Source organism: Protomyctophum bolini (assembly GCF_963924005.1).
Source record: "Protomyctophum bolini genome assembly, chromosome: 7".
Classification (NCBI taxonomy): Eukaryota; Metazoa; Chordata; class Actinopteri; order Myctophiformes; family Myctophidae; genus Protomyctophum; species Protomyctophum bolini.
The window spans coordinates 18,849,426-18,869,621 of record NC_137868.1 but is presented as its reverse complement, the minus strand read 5'-3'; the positions used below and the strand labels follow the sequence as shown (position 1 = coordinate 18,869,621).

At 42.6% G+C, this 20,196-nt stretch overlaps 2 protein-coding genes across 2 annotated transcripts; both read left to right on the top strand.

Moving 5' to 3' along the window:
* Positions 1–2,363: 2,363 nt before the first annotated feature.
* On the top strand, positions 2,364–5,334 carry tmem158 (transmembrane protein 158). The gene has a single exon (XM_080767138.1). The coding sequence runs from the start codon at positions 2,559–2,561 to the stop codon at positions 3,288–3,290; it is 732 nt and encodes a 243-aa protein (XP_080623264.1). The 5' UTR covers positions 2,364–2,558; the 3' UTR covers positions 3,291–5,334.
* Positions 5,335–7,199: 1,865 nt separating this feature from the next.
* On the top strand, positions 7,200–19,817 carry LOC308317837 (CUB domain-containing protein 1-like). The gene is made up of 10 exons (XM_080767137.1): positions 7,200–7,443; positions 10,094–10,306; positions 11,248–11,616; positions 11,974–12,342; positions 14,243–14,440; positions 15,451–15,634; positions 15,999–16,189; positions 16,980–17,333; positions 17,572–17,659; positions 18,908–19,817. The coding sequence occupies exons 1-10, from the start codon at positions 7,371–7,373 to the stop codon at positions 19,386–19,388; spliced, it is 2,520 nt and encodes an 839-aa protein (XP_080623263.1). The 5' UTR covers positions 7,200–7,370; the 3' UTR covers positions 19,389–19,817.
* Positions 19,818–20,196: the final 379 nt, after the last annotated feature.

Genomic DNA, 20,196 nt, shown 5'->3' with positions numbered 1-20,196 from the left:
TGTCACATCACATGCAGGGCCTGCCTGTGGCACAGAAAGGTCACCAGTTAGTTACATAAGCCTGCCTGTCATTTGGCCTGATCACAATTATTTGATAAATAATTGCAAAATGGCTTAATAGCAAAAATAGCCAATCTACAGACAAGGCATTGTGATTCGTAAGCTTGTAGATCTGCTAATTTAGCCATTTTGGAATATTTTGGACATCGACGCCATTACAGAATAAGAAGAACGCTATTACGTGGGCACTTTATGGAAGACATAATAACCGTCATGACATGTTGTAAATGTGACATTATTAGCCTGGACAATTTAATGAAAATTGAAAGGATCTGCACTAAGAGCTCTGAAAATGCTCAAAAAGCATTCTGAGCTGAGGAATTCATTAAAGACCAAATCCATTAGTGAGCAACTAACCTGATTACATAGCCTGAAGGCAATGTGTCTATATACCTGCTGTGCGTACGTTAGTAGAGCTACATGAACATGACCTCTCAGTGGAAATGTACAACCATCTAAAAGGTTGTGTAATTTCTGTCAAATGGTTTGTAACAATAATGAGCAGTTGAAAGATAATCAATGACTGAATGAAAGCTCTGAAACTGAATTGACAGTGCAATATCAGTGTTTTGCCTATATGGCTGGTCGCTCATTGGGAGAGCAGATTTGTTTTTCATTGCAACATGTATTTATTTTTATTTTATTACCACTAACATGTTATCCTAATTGAAATTCTAGTTGTCATTGCAATCATGTGTACTCAATGGCTATAGCTTAGAAAAAGGATACGAGTAAAAACTATTTGGAATCTGCATAATTTTTTTTCTTTTTGGCCACAGAATATAGCCTATATTCTGTAAAATATGCAGATTTTCTCTTTGGTTACCTTTTGAGGGGATAGCCTATGCCCAGCTTTCCAGCCGGGTTTGAAACACAAACATTGAACACAAAAGTGACGCAAATTGTGATCGGCCGGCGTGATTGGGTGGAAGATGTGCCATTGGCTGAGCATTGCATAACGATTGTGCCATGAGGACACCCGTTGTATTTATACTATTAGACTCGAGAGATGTCAGACATTGCGCAATACTCGAGAGATGCAATACTTCGACCTTTTAAACTACGCCCATGGCTGTTGTATGATATTAAGAGGTTGACTGATTTTGGCTCTATCTCTAAATTGCAATAGGGCTACAGCAATGCATTGATACTGTAATTTGTACTTTTGAATACTTAAGTATGAGGGAGGGCACTAGGCTAGCAGGCGCAAGCAGAGCGCGCAAGTAATAGTTTTCGTTTTCGTATGTTGCCGTTTGATGTGTATGCGCCGTGCCAGCGTATGACGTTGAACCAATTACACCCTGGCATTGGGTCCTAATCCACATCTTTATTACGTCATCATTGAGAGCTAGTTGTACCAGTTATACCCTGACTTCATATGCTGCTACGATACATACGCATCAAACGGGGAATATATGCAAAGTACCGGTAACCACAGTATACCGCTAATCAATTTACAAATTACATACACATATACATAGAGGCATTTCCTTTAAAAAGAAAAGAAGAGTTTCAACCCTGTTTGTGTAGGACACAGGACCCACCTTCACTTGTCAGAAAAGAGAAAACCCTCAAAATAAATGATGATAAAAAAGTCAATGAAGAGTTTACATAGTACACATATAGTACATGCATACACTTTGTTATATCTGGTTTCAGTATTCATTATTATGATATATTTTCTCTAATATTATATTTTTGCAGTCAGTTGGTATTGGGGGTGGGAGGAGGGACGGGGATCGCGAGACATGGCAAAGGCATTGAGAACTATAGAAGACAAGACACAATTCAAATAGTAAAATGTCTTGAAATTACAGTAGGCTACTTGAGTAAATGTATACCTATAGTTATATAGCCTACTTCTTGTACCAGTGCAGTGCTGCGCACAGACATAGGGCGCTGTGTCCCCGTGCGGCGCAGAGGGCAGGTCATGGCTCACTCACTCATTCCCTCATCATCCAGTCTGCCACGCTCAGTGTGGTGCTGAGTCTGCTGAGTGCTTACTACTGTGGTCACACCTGAAATCACAGCGGGACTCGGGAGGAGGAGGAGTATAGGACTCACTCAGTCAAGCAAGGCAAAGCACAGGCATGACGACAACAGCTCAGCGTCCACGTTCTGCTCATGCCAACTAATAATAGCTGTGGAAATTAGGACGCGAAGTCAGGCAACTTTGGGAAGCGGAAAGAAAAGAAGGAAAAAAGGGAAAAAACGAAAGAACAGAGAGGAGGAGGGGAGATGCTGGCGCCGATGACAAGCACTGGACGACGTTTCCATTCAGATTTCACAACGCCTCGGGTAGTCGGGTTGTTACGGTAGCGGGAAAGAATCGCGAGGGACATTTTCAAACATTCTAGCCTACGCCCCCCGTCTGTCCGTCCGTCGTCAGCCCGCCTGCCTGTCAGTGCCACCACGCACGCTCCACCCCCACGCACACACACACGCACATACAACACAGAGATCAACATGCGAGCAGGAGAGACGCACCAGGCTGTGCCATGCTGAACAACTCTCCATCCACCGTGCTGGTGGTGGCGGCTCTGGCCGCGTCGGCGGCGCTGCTTCTCCAGCGATGCCATGGCTGGAGCGACGAGGACCTGCTCCTGCCGCCCATCATCAACTCGTCCGCCGCCAACACGTTCCTGCACCGCGCCGACCTGGAGGTGGACGTGCGCTACTCCAAGAGGTCCGTGGAGGACAGCGAGGCGTCGGCGGCGGCATCGTCCGACAGCGCGCTTCTGCAGTGCAACGTCAGTGTGCACAGAATGCTGCCCAACTCGCTGGTGGCTCGCTGGGACGCCAGCTTCGGCTTCCAGTGCGACGTGCTAGTGTACACCACCAACAACCACGGCAGGGCTTTCTTCTCCGCGTCGTTCAACAGGGCACTGTCGCCCGTGCTCATCGAGCACCTGGGGGTCACGGGCGGCCAGCAGGAGCTGAGGCTGTGCGTGGGCTGCGGCTTGTCGCGGTACCGCCGGTTCGGCCAGCAGGGCCGGTCGAGGGGCCAGCAGCAGAGCGGAGACGCGGTCAACTTCTGCTGCGTGGACTTCAGCCTGGATGAGCTGAAGGGGGACAAAAGGAGGCTGAACCGCAAGCCCATCGAGTCAACTCTGGTGGCTTGTTTCATGACTCTGGTCATCATCGTGTGGAGCGTTGCTGCCCTCATATGGCCGGTCCCGATCATTGCAGGGTTTCTGCCCAACGGGATGGAGCAGAGACGGCCGAGATAATTTATAAGAATGACTTAAAAGTTCTTTAACCTGGAAATAATAAGCCTTGCTGCCTGTACTCGTGGTGGTGGAAGAATTGCCCGGATTTGTTACTTAAGTAGAAGTAGCAATACCACAATGTAGAAAATACTCTGTTACAAGTGACCTGAATTCAAATATTTACTTCATTAAAAGTAGCCTACAATAGTATTGACATTAATTACTTTAAGTTGCCTATATAAAATGCAAAACATAAAAGTGAGGTATTTCGAATGTCACACATGTCACAAGTGTGTTGACCGAGGGCTATTTTCGAATAGCTGAAGTAGGCTAGAATATGGGGTTTGTATTCATATTTACAAGAAAAAAAAGGTTTCAATAATTGTAGTGGAATAAAAAGTACAATATTTGCCTCTGACATGGAGTAGAAGTAGGCCTTTTTTAATTACTCAAGTAATGTAAAACCACCTCAAAGCTGTACTTAAGTAGACTATAGTACCTGAGTAAGCGCTTACTTTGTTACTTTCCACCACTGCCTATACTATCTGTAGCCATTAAGTTCATCTATGTGTGTGTGTGTGTGTGTGTGTGTGTGTGTGTGTGTGTGTGTGTGTGTGTGTGTGTGTGTGTGTGTGCGTGTGAGAGAGGGAGTGTGCGAGAGAGAGAGAGAGAGAGAGAGAGTTTGGAATGGAGAACACGTTGAAAGTGTTTTGTTCAAACATATGTTAACTTAAACTTACCTATAGTGTAGAGTTCCCCTTTAAGCCAACTTGGTGAAGAGTAGGGCTGGGCCCGTAATCGAAAATATATCTATACCGACATTTAGAACCAATTCCTAACTCAATCTTGCTCGTGTAGGTTAATCGAATAATCGTGAAGCAGGTTTTTTAATATTTATTTTTTTATATGTCAAAGAAAATAATCAATATCCAATAGATTGTTTTTTTTTAATAATCTAACTAAACTGATTAGAACCCTACATTATGCTTCATTCTACAATGGTGGCATTTACACAACTAGTGCAAAAACAACTGAGAAGAGAGACCATATAATGCAGAATGTATAATGCAGAATAATAGTTTTAATGCCAGATATTTGTATAACTTTTGTTTAGGAAAACGAACACACAATGGTTTAAAATCGTACAATCTACTCTGCATCACATTACTGCCTGAGGAAGAATGTTTTACTCAAAGTAGTCTGCACGATTTGGGTTTATTTAACAAAAGTTGTAAAATATGTTTGAAGGCATTAATACTATATTCTTTTGCATTATTATACAGTGGTTTTTTAACTGTGTCTAACTACTCCAATGACTGGCCGTGTGTGTACTGTGTATGTCTGTCTGTCTGTTTAGAGAACGGACAGCTGCAATACCGCTGGGTGACCTAAAGTGGCACTGTTAATAACTGTTTATAACTATAACTGCAGTCAACCAGCAGTGTTGTTGAGCAGCCTGCACCGATCAGTTCACACAGGTGTGATTTATTTTAATTTTTTTGCTTTGGTGTTTGGGAACAAGGACTTTTTCAAATAGTGAAAATAGTGAAAACAGAAATGGTCTACAAGCTCACAATGAGTCGTATGGTGACTTGTAAATCGGCTATTATCACTTGGGTTCATTTATCGATTCGTAATCGAGGCAAAAGTTTGAATTGATTGTGATATTGATTTGAAGTCGCATTGCCCAGCCCTAAAGCTATATATATAGCCTATAACCTTTTGAGATCTGTAATGGGGCCAGCTGCTCAGCTCTTACAAGTAAGATGTCTAGTGTTTGTTTTTCTATAGCCATGTAGAAGACCTTCCTATATAGACAAGGTCAGTGTGATTTGTGCACACCCTTTTCCTTAAAGCAGTGTTTGTATTAGTTTTTAATATTTCTAGATTTGTTTTGTTTTGCCTTATCCTATAGGTCCTTTACACAGAACACACTATTCAAGGTGTGTGAAAGTATGGCTACGTGTTTTTTTCAGTATATTCTCAAAAATAGATGTTTACGACAGTTGCAAAAGTTTATATTGTTAGATTTATAAAGTAAAGTCCATGCTGATTTGTATTTATGTTACCCTTGCTACAAAGAAAATAAAATGTTTATAGTCTTATTACATTGGGTCTGACCTGTTCTGTGCCACTTTGGATGATTTTAATTCAAATGAGACCTGCAGGAATTTGCAGATGCAACCCTCAGTTCAAAGGATTGATATCATGGACCTGGTGCAGGATACATTTATATCATTATCCATTTGAAAACAAAGCAGTTTACACATATCGTACTACGGGATATGTACCTGAGGTTGCCGTTTTTAAGTAAAAGGGACCCCTCCATTCCAATTCCTGTGCCTGTTCTGTGCATTTCTCTCCTACAGTAGGAGAGTAGTTATAGTTAGACACAGTCATGAATGGCAGACAATGTAAAACTAGCTGTCACATAGAGGGTGTGTGTGTGTGTGTGTGTGTGTGTGTGTGTGTGTGTGTGTGTGTGTGTGTGTGTGTGTGTGTGTGTGTGTCAGGTGGGGGTTTAAATATTGGTGAGATTATACCATTACAAAACCTCTGGGATGCATGCATGCTACAACTGAACAAGACAGATTTCCATTTCTCTGTGCATAAAAGTGGATACTGGATACATGCATTATGCACCAGTGGTGGAAAAACTAGCAACGGTAACTGAACAAACACTCAAGACATTATGTCTCTACACATCATTTATTCCACTGATAATGGTATTACCCACCTAATCAAATAACCCCATCTCTGCATCCATCAGCAGTCACGTGCCGTAAACGAGGACAGCGTAGAAGTAAACATTTCTCCCTTCCTGCAAAAGCTTTCCAGCAGTATTGATTTAGTTCAGTGGCTTCCCAACCCGCTCCTTCTTAATTCTTAAATGTGTGACAAAGGCTGAGATCAGCCCTTCTTGTACAACAGATGATTACACATTTGCGATACAATTATGCATTGTGAGCTCGTGAATAGGCTGGTTTTGCAAGAAAATAAAAATAAGTAATGTACTTTTTTCTTCTTCTTCTTCTTTTTTCTTTTGTTTTTTTACAAAAGGACATGCCCAAAATGGGGTTGCCAAGTGGAAGTTATTTTTTTCTTCAATGTTCTCCTCAACCCTACTCATCAGAGAGGGGTTCTGGGTTCATCAGATAGCATCCAGCCTCCTCGCCCCAATCCTATCCCCGTTGTTTGTGTTTAACTGCTGGACAGTTTAGATAGCTGGACAATAGCTGCAGCTATATAAAGCAAGGGGAAACTGACACATTTTCTTTCTAGAAATGATCAATCAATACAACCAATAAATTGGCTACACACATTTATCAGTCAGTTTTCTGCTTAAAATAGGCTATAGACATGCCAGCATATGGTTTACATATAGGCCCACTTGTAGGTATAGGCTACTTTAATTATTTATGGCATTAAATTTCTATATGAGCCAGCCAGTTGCATCATGACCTACATGCTGACAGTGCCCATGTGTGTTTGACATAGTATACTATTATCTGGGCAGGGCTGTGTTTACAAATTACAATCAATCATCCTGACTAATCACAACAGCACACTGAACCCACCTGCATAATTTGTGTAAGAGCTTACACTTCTTGAGCCTACACTGTACACGAGTATAGCCTATATTCCTGTATGCAGTGTTCGGTTCCCTACATGGTAATTGTGTGTGTGTGTGTGTGTGTGTGTGTGTGTGTGTGTGTGTGTGTGTGTGTGTGTGTGTGTGTGTGTGTGCGTGCGTGTGTGTGCGCGCGCGCGCGCGCGTGTCATCAATTCATCACATTCACAAACATCATCAAATTGCCCTGAGCCATATATCTATGACTGTCTCTGAGCCATATTCTATGGGGCCACGCCTTTACCTGCGTCAGGAGGAGGAGTTAAGGCCTACACCTAAACGAAATATCGTAGTAGGCCTACAGTCAGGAAGCACCGCTGCATGTCTCTACTGTATCACTAAACGGTCAGATCTAACTTTTATGAGCTGGGTGATGATAATAAGACATAAAACATGGTGCACGACTCAGGATCAATCTAATCTATTCACGTGTTTATTGTTTTCGTGTTTCTCCAAGGACAGTATGCACTATGCCCGCAGCATCAGTAGTCAGAGTTGCTCTACAGATTTGTTTATTTGCATTCTCCGCCTTGAGTGTATCAGGTAAGTGATCTCTGTATTGTACCCTATTATAACCTGTTGATCAGAACGCTGCATCGCTAAATCAATTACACAGCCGTTGGGTGTAATTTTAAATTGTGGCACACTAGTAATGTTTACAAATCAAAACAAATGCTATTTAACTTTTGGGAAACGCTATCCCCTGGCCTGTTTGATTGATTTTAGCTGACGGATGACAAGTATTATTTATTGTACAGTAGGCCTAGGCCTATTCTAATACGATCTCTGCTCTGTCAAATCCTCAGTTATTGAACGCTGAGAGTGTACATATTGGACATTCATTTGTAGGCTACACTTTTGATGAATTTGTAGCCAGGTAGCCAGAGCGTTTAGTGCAGAGTTACAGACGTATAGTCCATTTGGTATAATTTAGCTGGGTGGGGAGCAGTCGAGTCGCCGGGGACCCCCTGGAAGGCCCCTCCAGGAACGGTGGGGGTCCCTGGCCCTATAGGCCCCACTTTGAGAACCACTGCTGAAGATGATTGGCTTGAATGATGAATGTGTGGATGTATTAGTAAATAATAAATAGATAATATCATGTACCAGGCCTGTTCTTTACCCTATGAAACATGTTACAGCTGGTCTAATTCTAGCTTTACCTTCCGAAAAAGAAATATGACTGTCAGTCTTATGACTTGTCTTGAGTATGTGAATGGCTAAATAAGAATGTTAGTGTCTTGTGTGAAAGGCAGTGAAACACGTATGCTATATGAGTCATCCTCTTTACAGGAAAACAAGCTGTACTAACAAGAACTGAAATGGAACCAAAAATTAAACAAAACACAATCTACCCATAGGAAGTGTTTAGTTATTTAATTATACAGTATCAGTAGCTACAAGAGTGTTCATATACGTTTATTACTATATGAAATGGACAGAAGATTTTCTGTAGACAGCCTATTTTTGCTTTTTAAATGTCTATGGAACATGACAGTTTCAGAGGAACAAATGATGATACAATAGTGTGAATGTGTGTGTGTGTGTGTGTGTGTGTGTGTGTGTGTGTGTGTGTGTGTGTGTGTGTGTGTGTGAATGTGTGTGGGGGGGGGGGGGGTGAGGGAGAGAAATATACTTTATGTAAACTGTCTTGCAAATTAGTTGCTTGTGTGTGTGTGTGTGTGTGTGTGTGTGTGTGTGTGTGTGTGTGTGTGTGTTCAGGCCTGTTTGTTCAGGAGGTAAAGGCTTATTAGTCATAGAGGGAGTGAAGCCAGGCTGTGTTGCATTCAGCGCAGTCAGTTTGTTACAACACAACAGCACTACCAAACATACCTTTTGGACAGAAGGAGGAGAGGACACTGGTGCAGCACGGATATTTTAAGCCTTTTTATTAGGTGCTAGTATACCAAAACGACTAACGTTCAAACCTTTTGGACCTTAATATAATCAGGGAAGATCTTCTGATGCTGAACTTGTTTAAAGGCCAGAGCGAATACAACTCCCCCGCAATAGCGGTTCACAGTCAACTGTTGTTCAGATTTTCTACTCAGATTTTCCCAGCTGATAGGAATTGACAATATAGCCCACTGGTTCTCAATGTCAGGTTCAGGGACCACCAGGGATCTGAATATGATTAATATTATATCTTTTTTCCTACCATTGCTGTCATGGTCGTACCTTAAAGCTACCTGATTTATGGCAAAATAAATGGTTATGGCAAAACTTAACTTAAATAATAATCACTATTATGGGTCCATAAAACCTTTATTCAGCCCTTTTGAATGCATTAATTGCATACACTATTCGGTGATATATTTTCTGCCTATTCGGGCCGAAATCGAAAAGGCCAAAAATGCATTTTTAGCCATTTTCTGCCGAACATTTTCTGCGACCGAATATTCGGTGCATCACTAGTTAAAATAGTATGTTTATGAATAAGTAATGAATAAATAATCTCTCAATCACCTGGTAATGACTATGACACAGTCCTGTAGCTGAAAGGTCAGAAGTGCAGTCCTTGCAACCACAATGTTTCCAGCCAGACAGGTCTAGTCCAGAATGCCGCTTAAGCACTATATACTTTGTTGTACAACAAAAATAGTTGACCTACAAGCTTGTAGATGTTTGAAAAATGTGAAAGATTTAGAAAGCTTTTGCCTATAATGCCATGTTGAAAGTGATTATCACTTAACATACCTACACCCGCACAGTATAATTGGTATGAAGTGTAACTGAATATCGCTGTTTTAGTATCCCCATTAACCTGAGTTTGATTCTACAAATGTTATGTTATGGTTACGGCAAAACTTAACTTAAATAATAATCACTATTATGGATCCATAAAACATTTATTCAGCTCTTTTGAATGCATTAATTGTATACACTATTCGGTGATATATTTTCTGCCTATTTGGGCCAAAACCGAATAGGCAGAAAATGCATTTTTAACCATTTTCTGCCGAATATTCGGTGCATCACTAGAAAAACCGGTTTGCGGGAAGGGAAAGGAAGTTCCAGATTGAGGGTTCATAACTACAAATTGAGAACCAGTGAGGAAACGTTCTGAGCCTAGTTTTCTTGCCTCCGGCCTCCAGGGTACTGCCAACTCATAACATGTTGTGGCATTGCAACATTTAGAGAAAATTAAATTAACTTCATCAAAAGTATTCTCTCCCCTCCTTTGTTCTCCCTCCAGGAGTCCAGAAGTTGACCATCAGCCCTGATAGGGGCTCTACAGTCTTCCTCAGTAATAAGATCAGAGGGTCAGCGTGTGTTGTGTGTGCCGATCAGGGCCGCTCTCGACAATGTGGTGCTTCTGTGCGGTTAAGTGACGCCGGCGCTGCCTCTCTGGAGTTCAACTGTTCCAGTCCTCAGGATGTATTCAGTGTGGACATTCTAAGATACATAAGTAAGTGTTTATTAAAACACATTATTCACCTGAGGCTGATTCTACTTGAATGCCTTCTAAACTTGTGGTTCTCAAACTTTTCTTGTGCCAAGGACCTCCAAATTGATGTGTATTTTTAAAATTATTCAGCATTTATAGCATAGTTGCTGTCGGGAGGAAACCACCTAACTCCATTTTTGAGGTTTTGGATTTTTCCAATTGTATGTGTGCTATTGCACACATGTTTACGTCTGTGTGTTGGTTAAAGAAATATTGAACCAATGGAAAGTGAAAATGAAAAGTGCTTTGGACAAAACTCCATTGGACCCTCAAACTGTCTGCTAAAACAGCTAACTCTACCACCTCTCCCCCTCTCATGCAAGTAATTGACAACATATAAAGTCACAACACCAACTTTGATGAAGCAGTATTGCGTTGTTTTCAAAATATAAGGTTTTCTTCATTTCCTGAACAATTTATATTTTTCATTGTTTGAAAAATGAACATTTTGGAGTTAGGTGGTTTCTTCCTGTCGGGAAGCTGCAACACTACCATGTGATGAAGTATAAATGAAGTTTAACCACTTCAAACCTCTTGACTTGTAAACTGGACCTGAGTCGACTCTGGACCTATTTTACATCAACACCAAATCTCGATGCCAAAAACAGCCGGTTCATAAGCTTACAACGCATCACGTTGTGGCTATTCTTGGCCAATGTTCCCTTTGAATATGGATTCTGCGATTCAAGTGCTTAATGGTTATATTACCTAAATTGTTTGATATACAGTATACATTTTGTGCTTTCTACAATTGTTTACTTTTGTGTATTTTTGCTTCATGTTTTCTTTTGCCAAAAATGTATCCCCTGCTTCTTTGTCGTTGGAATGTCACACAAAAGTATATTTTTCATATATTCAAGCTCACAATCCATGACCACTATTACTGTACCTGCTTTTCACAGAGTGCACCACGAAGCTCTGTGATGGGATCGTCCTGATTGAGTCACCGGGTTCCCTTCCTCTGTCGGATTTCGACCGCACCTTCACCTGGAACCTGACGGCCGCCTCCTCCACGGTCCCGGTGTTCCGAATAGACTTCACCAAGACAGGCCTCAGGCAGATTGAGCCCAGTGGGAGCTGTCCGGACAAACACACGTACACCCTGGAGGCCTTCCAGACGTCCGGGCAGGTGGCGATCGGGACCTACTGCAGAGACGGAGCCGTCCGTGGGGCTCAGGTGCAAAATCAGGGCCGGTTTTCTCTGAAAGTGCCGGCCAAGCAGAAACTGCAAGCTGCACTGTTTCCTGTATCCGTTGGGGAGAAAATCAAATGTAAGTTTCTAAAATGTTCCACTCTCGCAAATAATTATTTATAGCCACCTTCGTTATGGGATTTTGATATGTTTTATCCCTGCTTCTGGTTAGACTGAATTAAATACATGCATTTCCTTTTGGGGAATGTAGACTGTCTACAAGCTGAAATCACATTGCATTGTAACACGTTGGGAACTACTTGTAGTAGGGCTACTAAGTTAGTTACTTGTAGTTTAGGGCTTAACTGTTTTAAGAAAATGTTATTTTTTTACAAGACACACCTTTGGCAGATGTGATCAAACATACAGTGGATTGCTTTAAGACAAGCCAGCGTGTTCTGACAGTCTTCATTCACTTCCTCATTCTCTCCCGAAGCACTTGCCAGAATCCAGGTGGTTTTACCAGAGGGGACCTCCTCTTCTGAGCTGCTGTCTCCAAACTACCCTGACAGTCTTCCAGACGACGCTGTGATGGAGTGGGACTTTTGGGTCGCGGCCAAACACACCGCCGCCGTTCGGTTCATGAACCATACGCAGCCCCGGTGTCGAAAGAGCCAGGCTGCCATGGAATACCTGACGGCAGGCAGAGGGGCGACTGTGCTGGATCCCGCGGCCCGCCAGGCGACGCAGATACTGGGCAACTTCTCCTTGACTCTGAGCAACTGTGACATGGACAGGAAGCGCACCGACTCCCCGGGACTCTCTGTCCACTTCCAAGTCTCTGCTCTCAGGACGAGCTTCCCAGGTTTGCAAAGCATGTGGTCGTCGCTCAGTGGTGGAACTTAAGAACTCACATTCTTTAACTTGAGTAAAAGTATCAATACCACAATGTGGAAATTTACAAGTAAAAGTCTGGTATTCAGAATTTACTTGAGTAAAATAATTATAAAGTATTGGCATCGAAATGTACTTAAGGTACCAAAAGGGGAAAGTACTCATCTACAAATGTTGTTTTCAATTGTATAAAATGTGTACAAATCTTGAGCTTGTAGATGGACTATTTTCAAATGGCCAAAATGTCTATAGCCTATGGCTATGGCTGAAGGTTAATGTATGTTTTATAATAATAATCAAAATCTACAAAGTAACCAGTAACTGATGTTGTCAAATATTGTAGTGGGTTAAAAGTACAATATTTCCCTCTGAGATAGTGGAGTAGAAGTAAAAGTAAATGTACTTACGTAAAATTACTTTACACCGCTGGTTGGAAACAAATCGTCGCTGCATGTCCAAAACCGTCACTTCTCAGTAAATGGAAAAAAATAATCTGTGTTCCAGTGGATACCACCGGTTAGTATTTAGTCACAAGCTTGTTATTACTTTTAGAACCCACAGACACACTTAAACCACTTTTAGCCTGTAGTCTGTATTTGGGACATGTGATTATAGGTGGACAAAAACAATAATAGCACATCTACAAGCTCATAACACATCGCTACACTTTAGCTATAATTGTTTTTTTCTTATTTATTTATTTTTCACTTTCTGTATGTGTGACACTGTCATACAAAAAAACGATAAATTCATTTAGGGAAAAAAAACAAGCAGATAAACACATAAAAAATGGAGATACTATGTTTAGGACGACCGTTGAGCCGATTCTACTCTATGTCTTGGAAGAGCGACCCATCGACTAATCTAATATACGGCAACCTTCCCCGTGTTTCTTCACTAGTCCGATCCAGAAGAACACAGTTTGCCGGCCACTGCTACAGAGCTGACAATGAGGTTATATCTTCCTTTCTTCTCTGGAGTCCTGCCTCAAAGCATACCAGAGGTAGAAAACTGTCGTTCCCTGATGTCATCGCTAGGAACACAGGCATCAGTAAGCAGGAACTGGGGATGGCAATGAAGGACCGGGAAGTCTGGCGTGATATTGTGAAATCCACGATCTCGACGTGGTCGAAAAATGATGATGTTTTCTAAATACACAGTATGAGTGGTCAGGATAATGTATTTTAGATACTGTGACATATACCATAGCACCAAACGTGTCTTTTTCTAAATCTTAGCTGCCATGGATTTTTGGTGTGGGCTGACATGCTCTTGACGACAACGTTGCATGTTAGAACACTGTACAGGATGATGTCATGATGACACATTGCCTCGTGGGCCTTGATATGAACCCTCATTGGTTAACTTTAGGGGAGCTTTGGGATTGCGTCATCACCGATAGAACGCAGTGTTTCAAGGATGCACTTCCTTTATGTCAAATCTGTGCTAATTGGCTGGCAGTGATGGGCTTCCTCATGCAAGACTCACACACACACACACACACACACACACACACACACACACACACACACACACACACACACACACACACACACGTCCTCACCTCACTGCTCAAAATGCCAAGAAATATTAGCTTTGAATAAAATATTACCTATATTTTCCCCAGAAATTGCAGATCTACAAGCTATACTTTTAAAGTAATTGATTTAGTCGATTATAAAAATCTATTTACATTTTTAGGATTCCTTGATATATAACAAATAAACACACGAATATTTGATAGATTGCAAAAGTAATTTGTTTAATCTATAACATAATGAATAGTTGCAGCAATACAGACGTCACATATTTTCAGGCCTTCATTTGTGGGGGGAAAACCCTCTGATGTATGATTGTTGTGTGGTGTGCAGTGCAGTGCAGCGTTGATCTCACGAAGAAGAAGGGCCTTTCTCTGAACATTGAGAAGACCACAGCGGACTCTGACTGTGAGATGCAGATGGACTCTGTCCCCCGGGGGAAGATCAGTGTCCCGGCAGGACAGCGGGCTCGGCTGTCCTTCCAGGACTGTCACCCCGAAGACCTCCTTGTGATCGCCAGGCAAATCATAGGTAACTCATATATACCCTCCATTATTGGACCTTTTTGAAGACATCGGTATCTGCAATTATGCAGCCGACGACTCGCGACGAGTGCTGGTATTTACGCTAAAATACCAGGTCTCAAAGGTCAGTGGCACGAGTCTCCTTGGTGGGATAAAATTGGTATCCTGACCCGAAGATCTATTTTTTTTTCACTAAAGAGTGGAGAGATGAGGAGACCCGTTTCTGAACAAACACTATTAATAAAATAATTGTAAGCCTAATATGTTTTTCAAATCAGTAATAGTCTGTAGTATAGGACTCTCTGATATCTGGATCGGCATCAGCACCCAAAAACCTGGTATCGACTCTAGTTGTAGGTGTCAAACTGTGTGTATCACAAAATCACCAGCTCCATGGTGTGGTTGACCACTTTTGTGACTCGTGGCACACATAACAGTAACGTTGCAAACTTCTGCCATGACTCATATACCTTTTTAGCTTTATGTATTCACACACGAGATCGAAGAGTGACCGCTTTGTCATTTACTGCTTGTGGCATCATAAGAGTGGATGTGCTTCCTAATTCTCATGCAATTATTATGTGTGATATACTGTATCACCTTTTCAACAAAACAGCTTGATTGTTTTGGTATTAGTTTTTTAAATGCATGCTTTAGCACAGGTGACAACCACACATTATTATTGCGAAACATTTCATTTTCTTAATTTACAATCAGTGTACTTTGTGCTTTGTGTCATTTAATAATAAATACAGAGGCAAGTTCTATAATTGATACTATAAAGAAATATGCCCACTGCCCACAATAAGTTTGGAAATGTAGCGTTGGTAGATTATTTCTCCACTATAACAATACCGATTGTGACACGTTGTGAGTTTGTTGATCTTCTTTTTTCGCTATGCGCACAGCTGTGCCTTGACTTGTGTTACTTGCCCAACAGTTTGTTTTCCTTGCCCATTGGTGTGCCGTGGGCACAAACAGTTTGAAAACAATGCTGTGTGTGTGTCATTTCTCCAGAATGTACTGAGCTCAGAGGATGCTCCAGCCCCTTCGCCCTGACCGTTCCTGACCTACGCAATTGCCCTCCTGCCCCGCTGAGCAGCATGACGTGGACCCTGCGCCCTCCACTCCACGGCACTGTGGAAATGTGGCCGTCTGCTTCCACTGGTGGCGGCCTGCGGCAGTCTCTGCCTGAGCAGAGGTGTGTCTAGGAATTCTGTATCAATCAACGTTTTAACCGGTTTGTTGTCGGACTGTCAAAAACGAGAACTATACTAAATGCAAAAGTCCCGAACCGCCTTAACCTCATTCGAGCTTGTCGACTTTTGAATTTGAATCCAAAGTTTTGGACATATGAGGTTTCCACCCGTCAGAGACGATATACAAAGATAGGAGAGGAACCACTTGTGTCACGGGACCAAACTGTACCCAAAAACAATAGATACAAGGCGTGTGCCCTGACTCTATCATATTCAGATGGTCAGAAGTTCAGAACATAATCATGAGGAAAAAAGCTGAAAAACATAACAATATAAGGTGTTCATTCTACCATAATTCTTTCTCAGGTGCAACGACAGCGCCATTCTCAAAATCTCCGAGGACGATGGCACTTCCGTGGGCCAGTTTTGCCCTCAGGGGCCCGTGCAGAAGATACAGATCAACAGCAACGTGACCGTCGTGGTTTCCAGGTCGGGGAGCAAGGAGCTGGTGGCGTCACAGTCGCTGCTAAATGCCCGTTTCAAAGAGGAGATCTTTGGTGAGATATTGAAACTGATGAAACATTTTCAACCAGACTCTAAATGTATTGATCATGATTGCTTTTGCATTTCTCAAAACCTTAATTAACCTGTGTATGTGTTTTTTTTTTGTATATTTTTATATCCTCGATATAAACATTTGAGGTGAGAAATAGGCAGTACATTAGCAAACAGGATTCAGCACTGGCTTGTTGTAGTGCGAGTTATTTCATTTAGATCCCATAGCCTGATAACCTGACTCTGCCAGATTGCGGCAGTACTGAGTTCACAAGTTCCCTCCTCCTGCCTGCATCTGGGCTCTCTCAAGCAGAAACGATGAACCCGGAAGCAGCGGGACAAAAATATGATAGGCCTATTCATTAATTAATTAATATTAATTAATATGATATAAATTTCTAGTTGTAGTCTTGTTAGGTTGTGTTTACATTTGCGCTGTGGCACAGCTTCATTATGTCATAAGTCTCGCGTTCATCCCGCCTCTAGCAGCCGCATACAGCCGCATATCGCTCAGACCAGAATTGGTTCGGAGTAAATCGTCTCTGCCCGAGAGAGACCAAACTCTCCCTTCTGGCAGAATGCAAATGTTGTCCAGCAGGGGGAGTGGTTTCACCAGGCTAATAGCCTGAGGGTATGGGATGATTAGCTGTGATTGGCTGAGACATCGACCTAGTCCCTGTTTCACTAGGATATATATCACAATATTGTCACAAAAAGCCATTTCATTCATCGAAGTGCCTCGATAGATTTTTCAATTTCTGTTTGTCTCTTGTATCTCTGCCATTCTTACAGAGAGGTACATATTCACGGTATCTCCCAAGAAAGGCGTTACCACCCGTTTGGCTACTCCTAGCTGGCCGGCAGGCATGAAGCCCTACTCCACAGTGGCTTGGATAGTCTCAGTGCCGGCCAAGATGCAGGCCAGCATCGAGTTTGTCAACGCCAGTCGGCCCAAGTGCGGCAACCGGCACACTAACATCGGGGTGCGGGGCCTGAGCTCCCCGGAGGAGATCTACAGCCGGCGGGAGGACGAGGCCACCTCCGATGTCCTCGTCTACGAGACGTTCTACCTCAACATGTCCAACTGCATGCCCGAGTCGGGACAGTTCAGCGTCATTTCCCAGATCACCCTGCAGAAAAACAAGAGTGAGAGAACATTTCACCTGTTCCCTCACTAACGCTGCACGATGAACAACTTTAAACCTGACATCCATATTGCTATAGCTATATTGCATATAGCTTGTATATTGGCTATTTTTGCTGTACATTGTACGACAAAGTAATGCATATAGAGGCTTAAGTGGTTCACAAAACCAAATTGCAAAACGAACTACTACAGTTTCAAAACCTGTTTGTCTGTTTGTTCCTGTTTTTAACGAACCAGACCTGATCCTGACCATCGTCCTGAGCGTGGTGGCTGTCCTGTGTGTTCTTACCATCGCTATACTAGCAGTGGTCTGTGTGGTGATCAGGTGAGAGCGTCATCATCTGTCCTATGTGTTCTTACCATCGCTATACTAGCAGTGGTCTGTGTGGTGATCAGGTGAGAGCGTCCTGTGTGTTCTTACCATCGCTATACTAGCAGTGGTCTGTGTGGTGATCAGGTGAGAGCGTCATCATCTGTCCTGTGTGTTCTTACCATGGCTATACTAGCAGTGGTCTGTGTGGTGATCAGGTGAGAGCGTCCTGTGTGTTCTTACCATCGCTATACTAGCAGTGGTCTGTGTGGTGATCAGGTGAGAGCGTCCTGTGTGTTCTTACCATCGCTATACTAGCAGTGGTCTGTGTGGTGATCAGGTGAGAGCGTCATCATCTGTCCTGTGTGTTCTTACCATGGCTATACTATCAGTGGTCTGTGTGGTGATCAGGTGAGAGCGTCATCATCGGCTAGACTTGCTATTGTTATTGATGAGGAATGTTTATCAAAGTCAGTTTTGTGAATCATCAGCTATAGCTTTTTCCTGAAGCAGTGCCGTGATTTTTGTACCTTTTCTGTTTTGCATGTATCTATGGAGTTAACATTACTCTAATAGACCCCCAGGTGTGGTTATAATATTCAAATATGTCTTCCCTGTGTATTTTTGGTTTCTTCCTGAAAGCTGAAAGCATTTGAGTCAAAAGGCCCAATCGAAATAACACCATTTTAGTGTCATCACATTATCATACAACAACAACAGCTGTGGGCGCGGTTTAAGTTCAGGTGGGTGGTGCTAAGGTGAAAACCAGGTATACTTAATGAACTGGTGGGTGTGGCCACATAAAAACATACTTTTAACCCTTTCTGTACACTTCTTTGAAATAAATCTTCCTCCTAGTATAATCATAGTACTTGATGATCATGTTTTAGCGGGGTTAAAAAATCACGGCACTCATAAGTAAGGGATAATCAACGACGACCCATGTGGTTATTGAAAAACAAGTGGTTAGCCTCTCTGCAGAGTGCATTGTTTTCTGTTAACCGCACAGCTGAGTTGATCATCCATTTTACATTGGTACATGTTTGAGACTAGATTATCTACATTAATCCGAGTCTTGGTTTGAATTGTAATTCGGAACTTTTTAAATGAATTAATCAACAGTAAATGAAAACAGATCATTTCTGTTACTTGGGTACATGAACCTATTAGATCTTAGTTTTCAAGGATGTTGGGATTTTTACATTTGTCACTATACTGTAATACTGTTCACTGTAAATACTTTCATCCTTCATAACTAAACAGGAAGAAGAAGAAGAAAATGTTGAACCACCAGGTGTCCATCTACAACCCTAACGGCGCCAGCTTTCTTCCGGGGCCCAACGGCTTCCCCAAGTCACGGGAAGACAACGAGTCGCATGTCTACGCCTCCATCGAGGACGAGCTCGTCTACACGCACCTGCTGAGGAAGGGCGACGAGGACATGGAAGTCTATGGAGAGGTGGACACCTACCAGCCCTTCACGGGCCCCACCACGGACCCGCCCGGCCCGCCGCGCTCAACGGGGGGCGACGCGGAGCACGTGAATGTTGGTGTCTACCAGTCGTACAAGCCCCAGTCTCAGCAGGCGCCTCCACTGCCAAACAGACCTGCGAGCCACGGCTCGTCCATGGTGGACAACGAGCTGTACGGTACTGAGATCCACGGGGAGGCGGATGGTTCCTCCTCCCACCACAGCGAGGAGGCGGTGCGTGGTCCCAGGTTGGACCCCGAAGGAGGGGACTGAAGAGCTGATCGGTCTTATTATCACTTAGTTGCAAATTGATCACCATGAACTTTGTAAGGTGCATCCAACCCTCCCGGTCCCACTCCCGGCATCTATGTGACAAGTTGCGATTTTGCTTGAAGGACGCAAAAGAAACTGTCTTCATGCCCAAGACTGATTTCAGTAGTTTTCATAAGATAAACGATTTTTATTAGAATGGGTCAAACTAGAAATAGAAAACATGTTCAGAAGCATCTTCCATAAAACGCTAATGGTCTTGGATAAAACCAATGGTTAAAGCTTCTAAACATCATATTTCTATATACTGTATATACATGTTGTTTTAACTGTTTAGGAAACACAGCACTAGTGTATGTGCTCGTGTGTACTGTGTGGAGTTTCGGGACTTGGCCTGACAAAAATGTTCTGTTGTGAGATTTGTTTTTGCTTTAAGCCTCATAGGTGAAGGCACACACTCACTTTACTTAAGTCTGATTTATACTTGTAAAATAATATTTTTGTAACACAGCACTAGTGCAATGAACCACCCTCTTCGGGAGCGGTTAGGGGTTTAGTCGGTGTCTGTCTTGCTCAAGGACACTTCAACGTGAAGCCAGTAGGAGACGGGGATCGAACCGGGGTATAACCTTCCGCTTCCCAAGCGGCCGCTCTCTACTGCATACATCCTGAGTCACAGCTAGTCCTCTACTGCCAAACACCTCCACGGAGGCTTTTGTATTGTTTTTTTAGCCAAAGGAATGTATTTCATTTGTGTTTGTATTGATGTTTTGTACCTAATTTTACATGAAATGTTGCACCAAAGAGGCTA

Bases quoted from the DNA above. Each gene is read 5' to 3' on its own strand.
- tmem158 (XM_080767138.1), top strand. From the start codon at position 2,559: ATGCTGAACAACTCTCCATCCACCGTGCTGGTGGTGGCGGCTCTGGCC.
- LOC308317837 (XM_080767137.1), top strand. From the start codon at position 7,371: ATGCCCGCAGCATCAGTAGTCAGAGTTGCTCTACAGATTTGTTTATTT. The intron at 11,617-11,973 runs GTAAGTTTCTAA...TCTCTCCCGAAG, and splicing joins CGTTGGGGAGAAAATCAAAT to CACTTGCCAGAATCCAGGTG. The intron at 16,190-16,979 runs GTGAGATATTGA...CCATTCTTACAG, and splicing joins TTTCAAAGAGGAGATCTTTG to AGAGGTACATATTCACGGTA.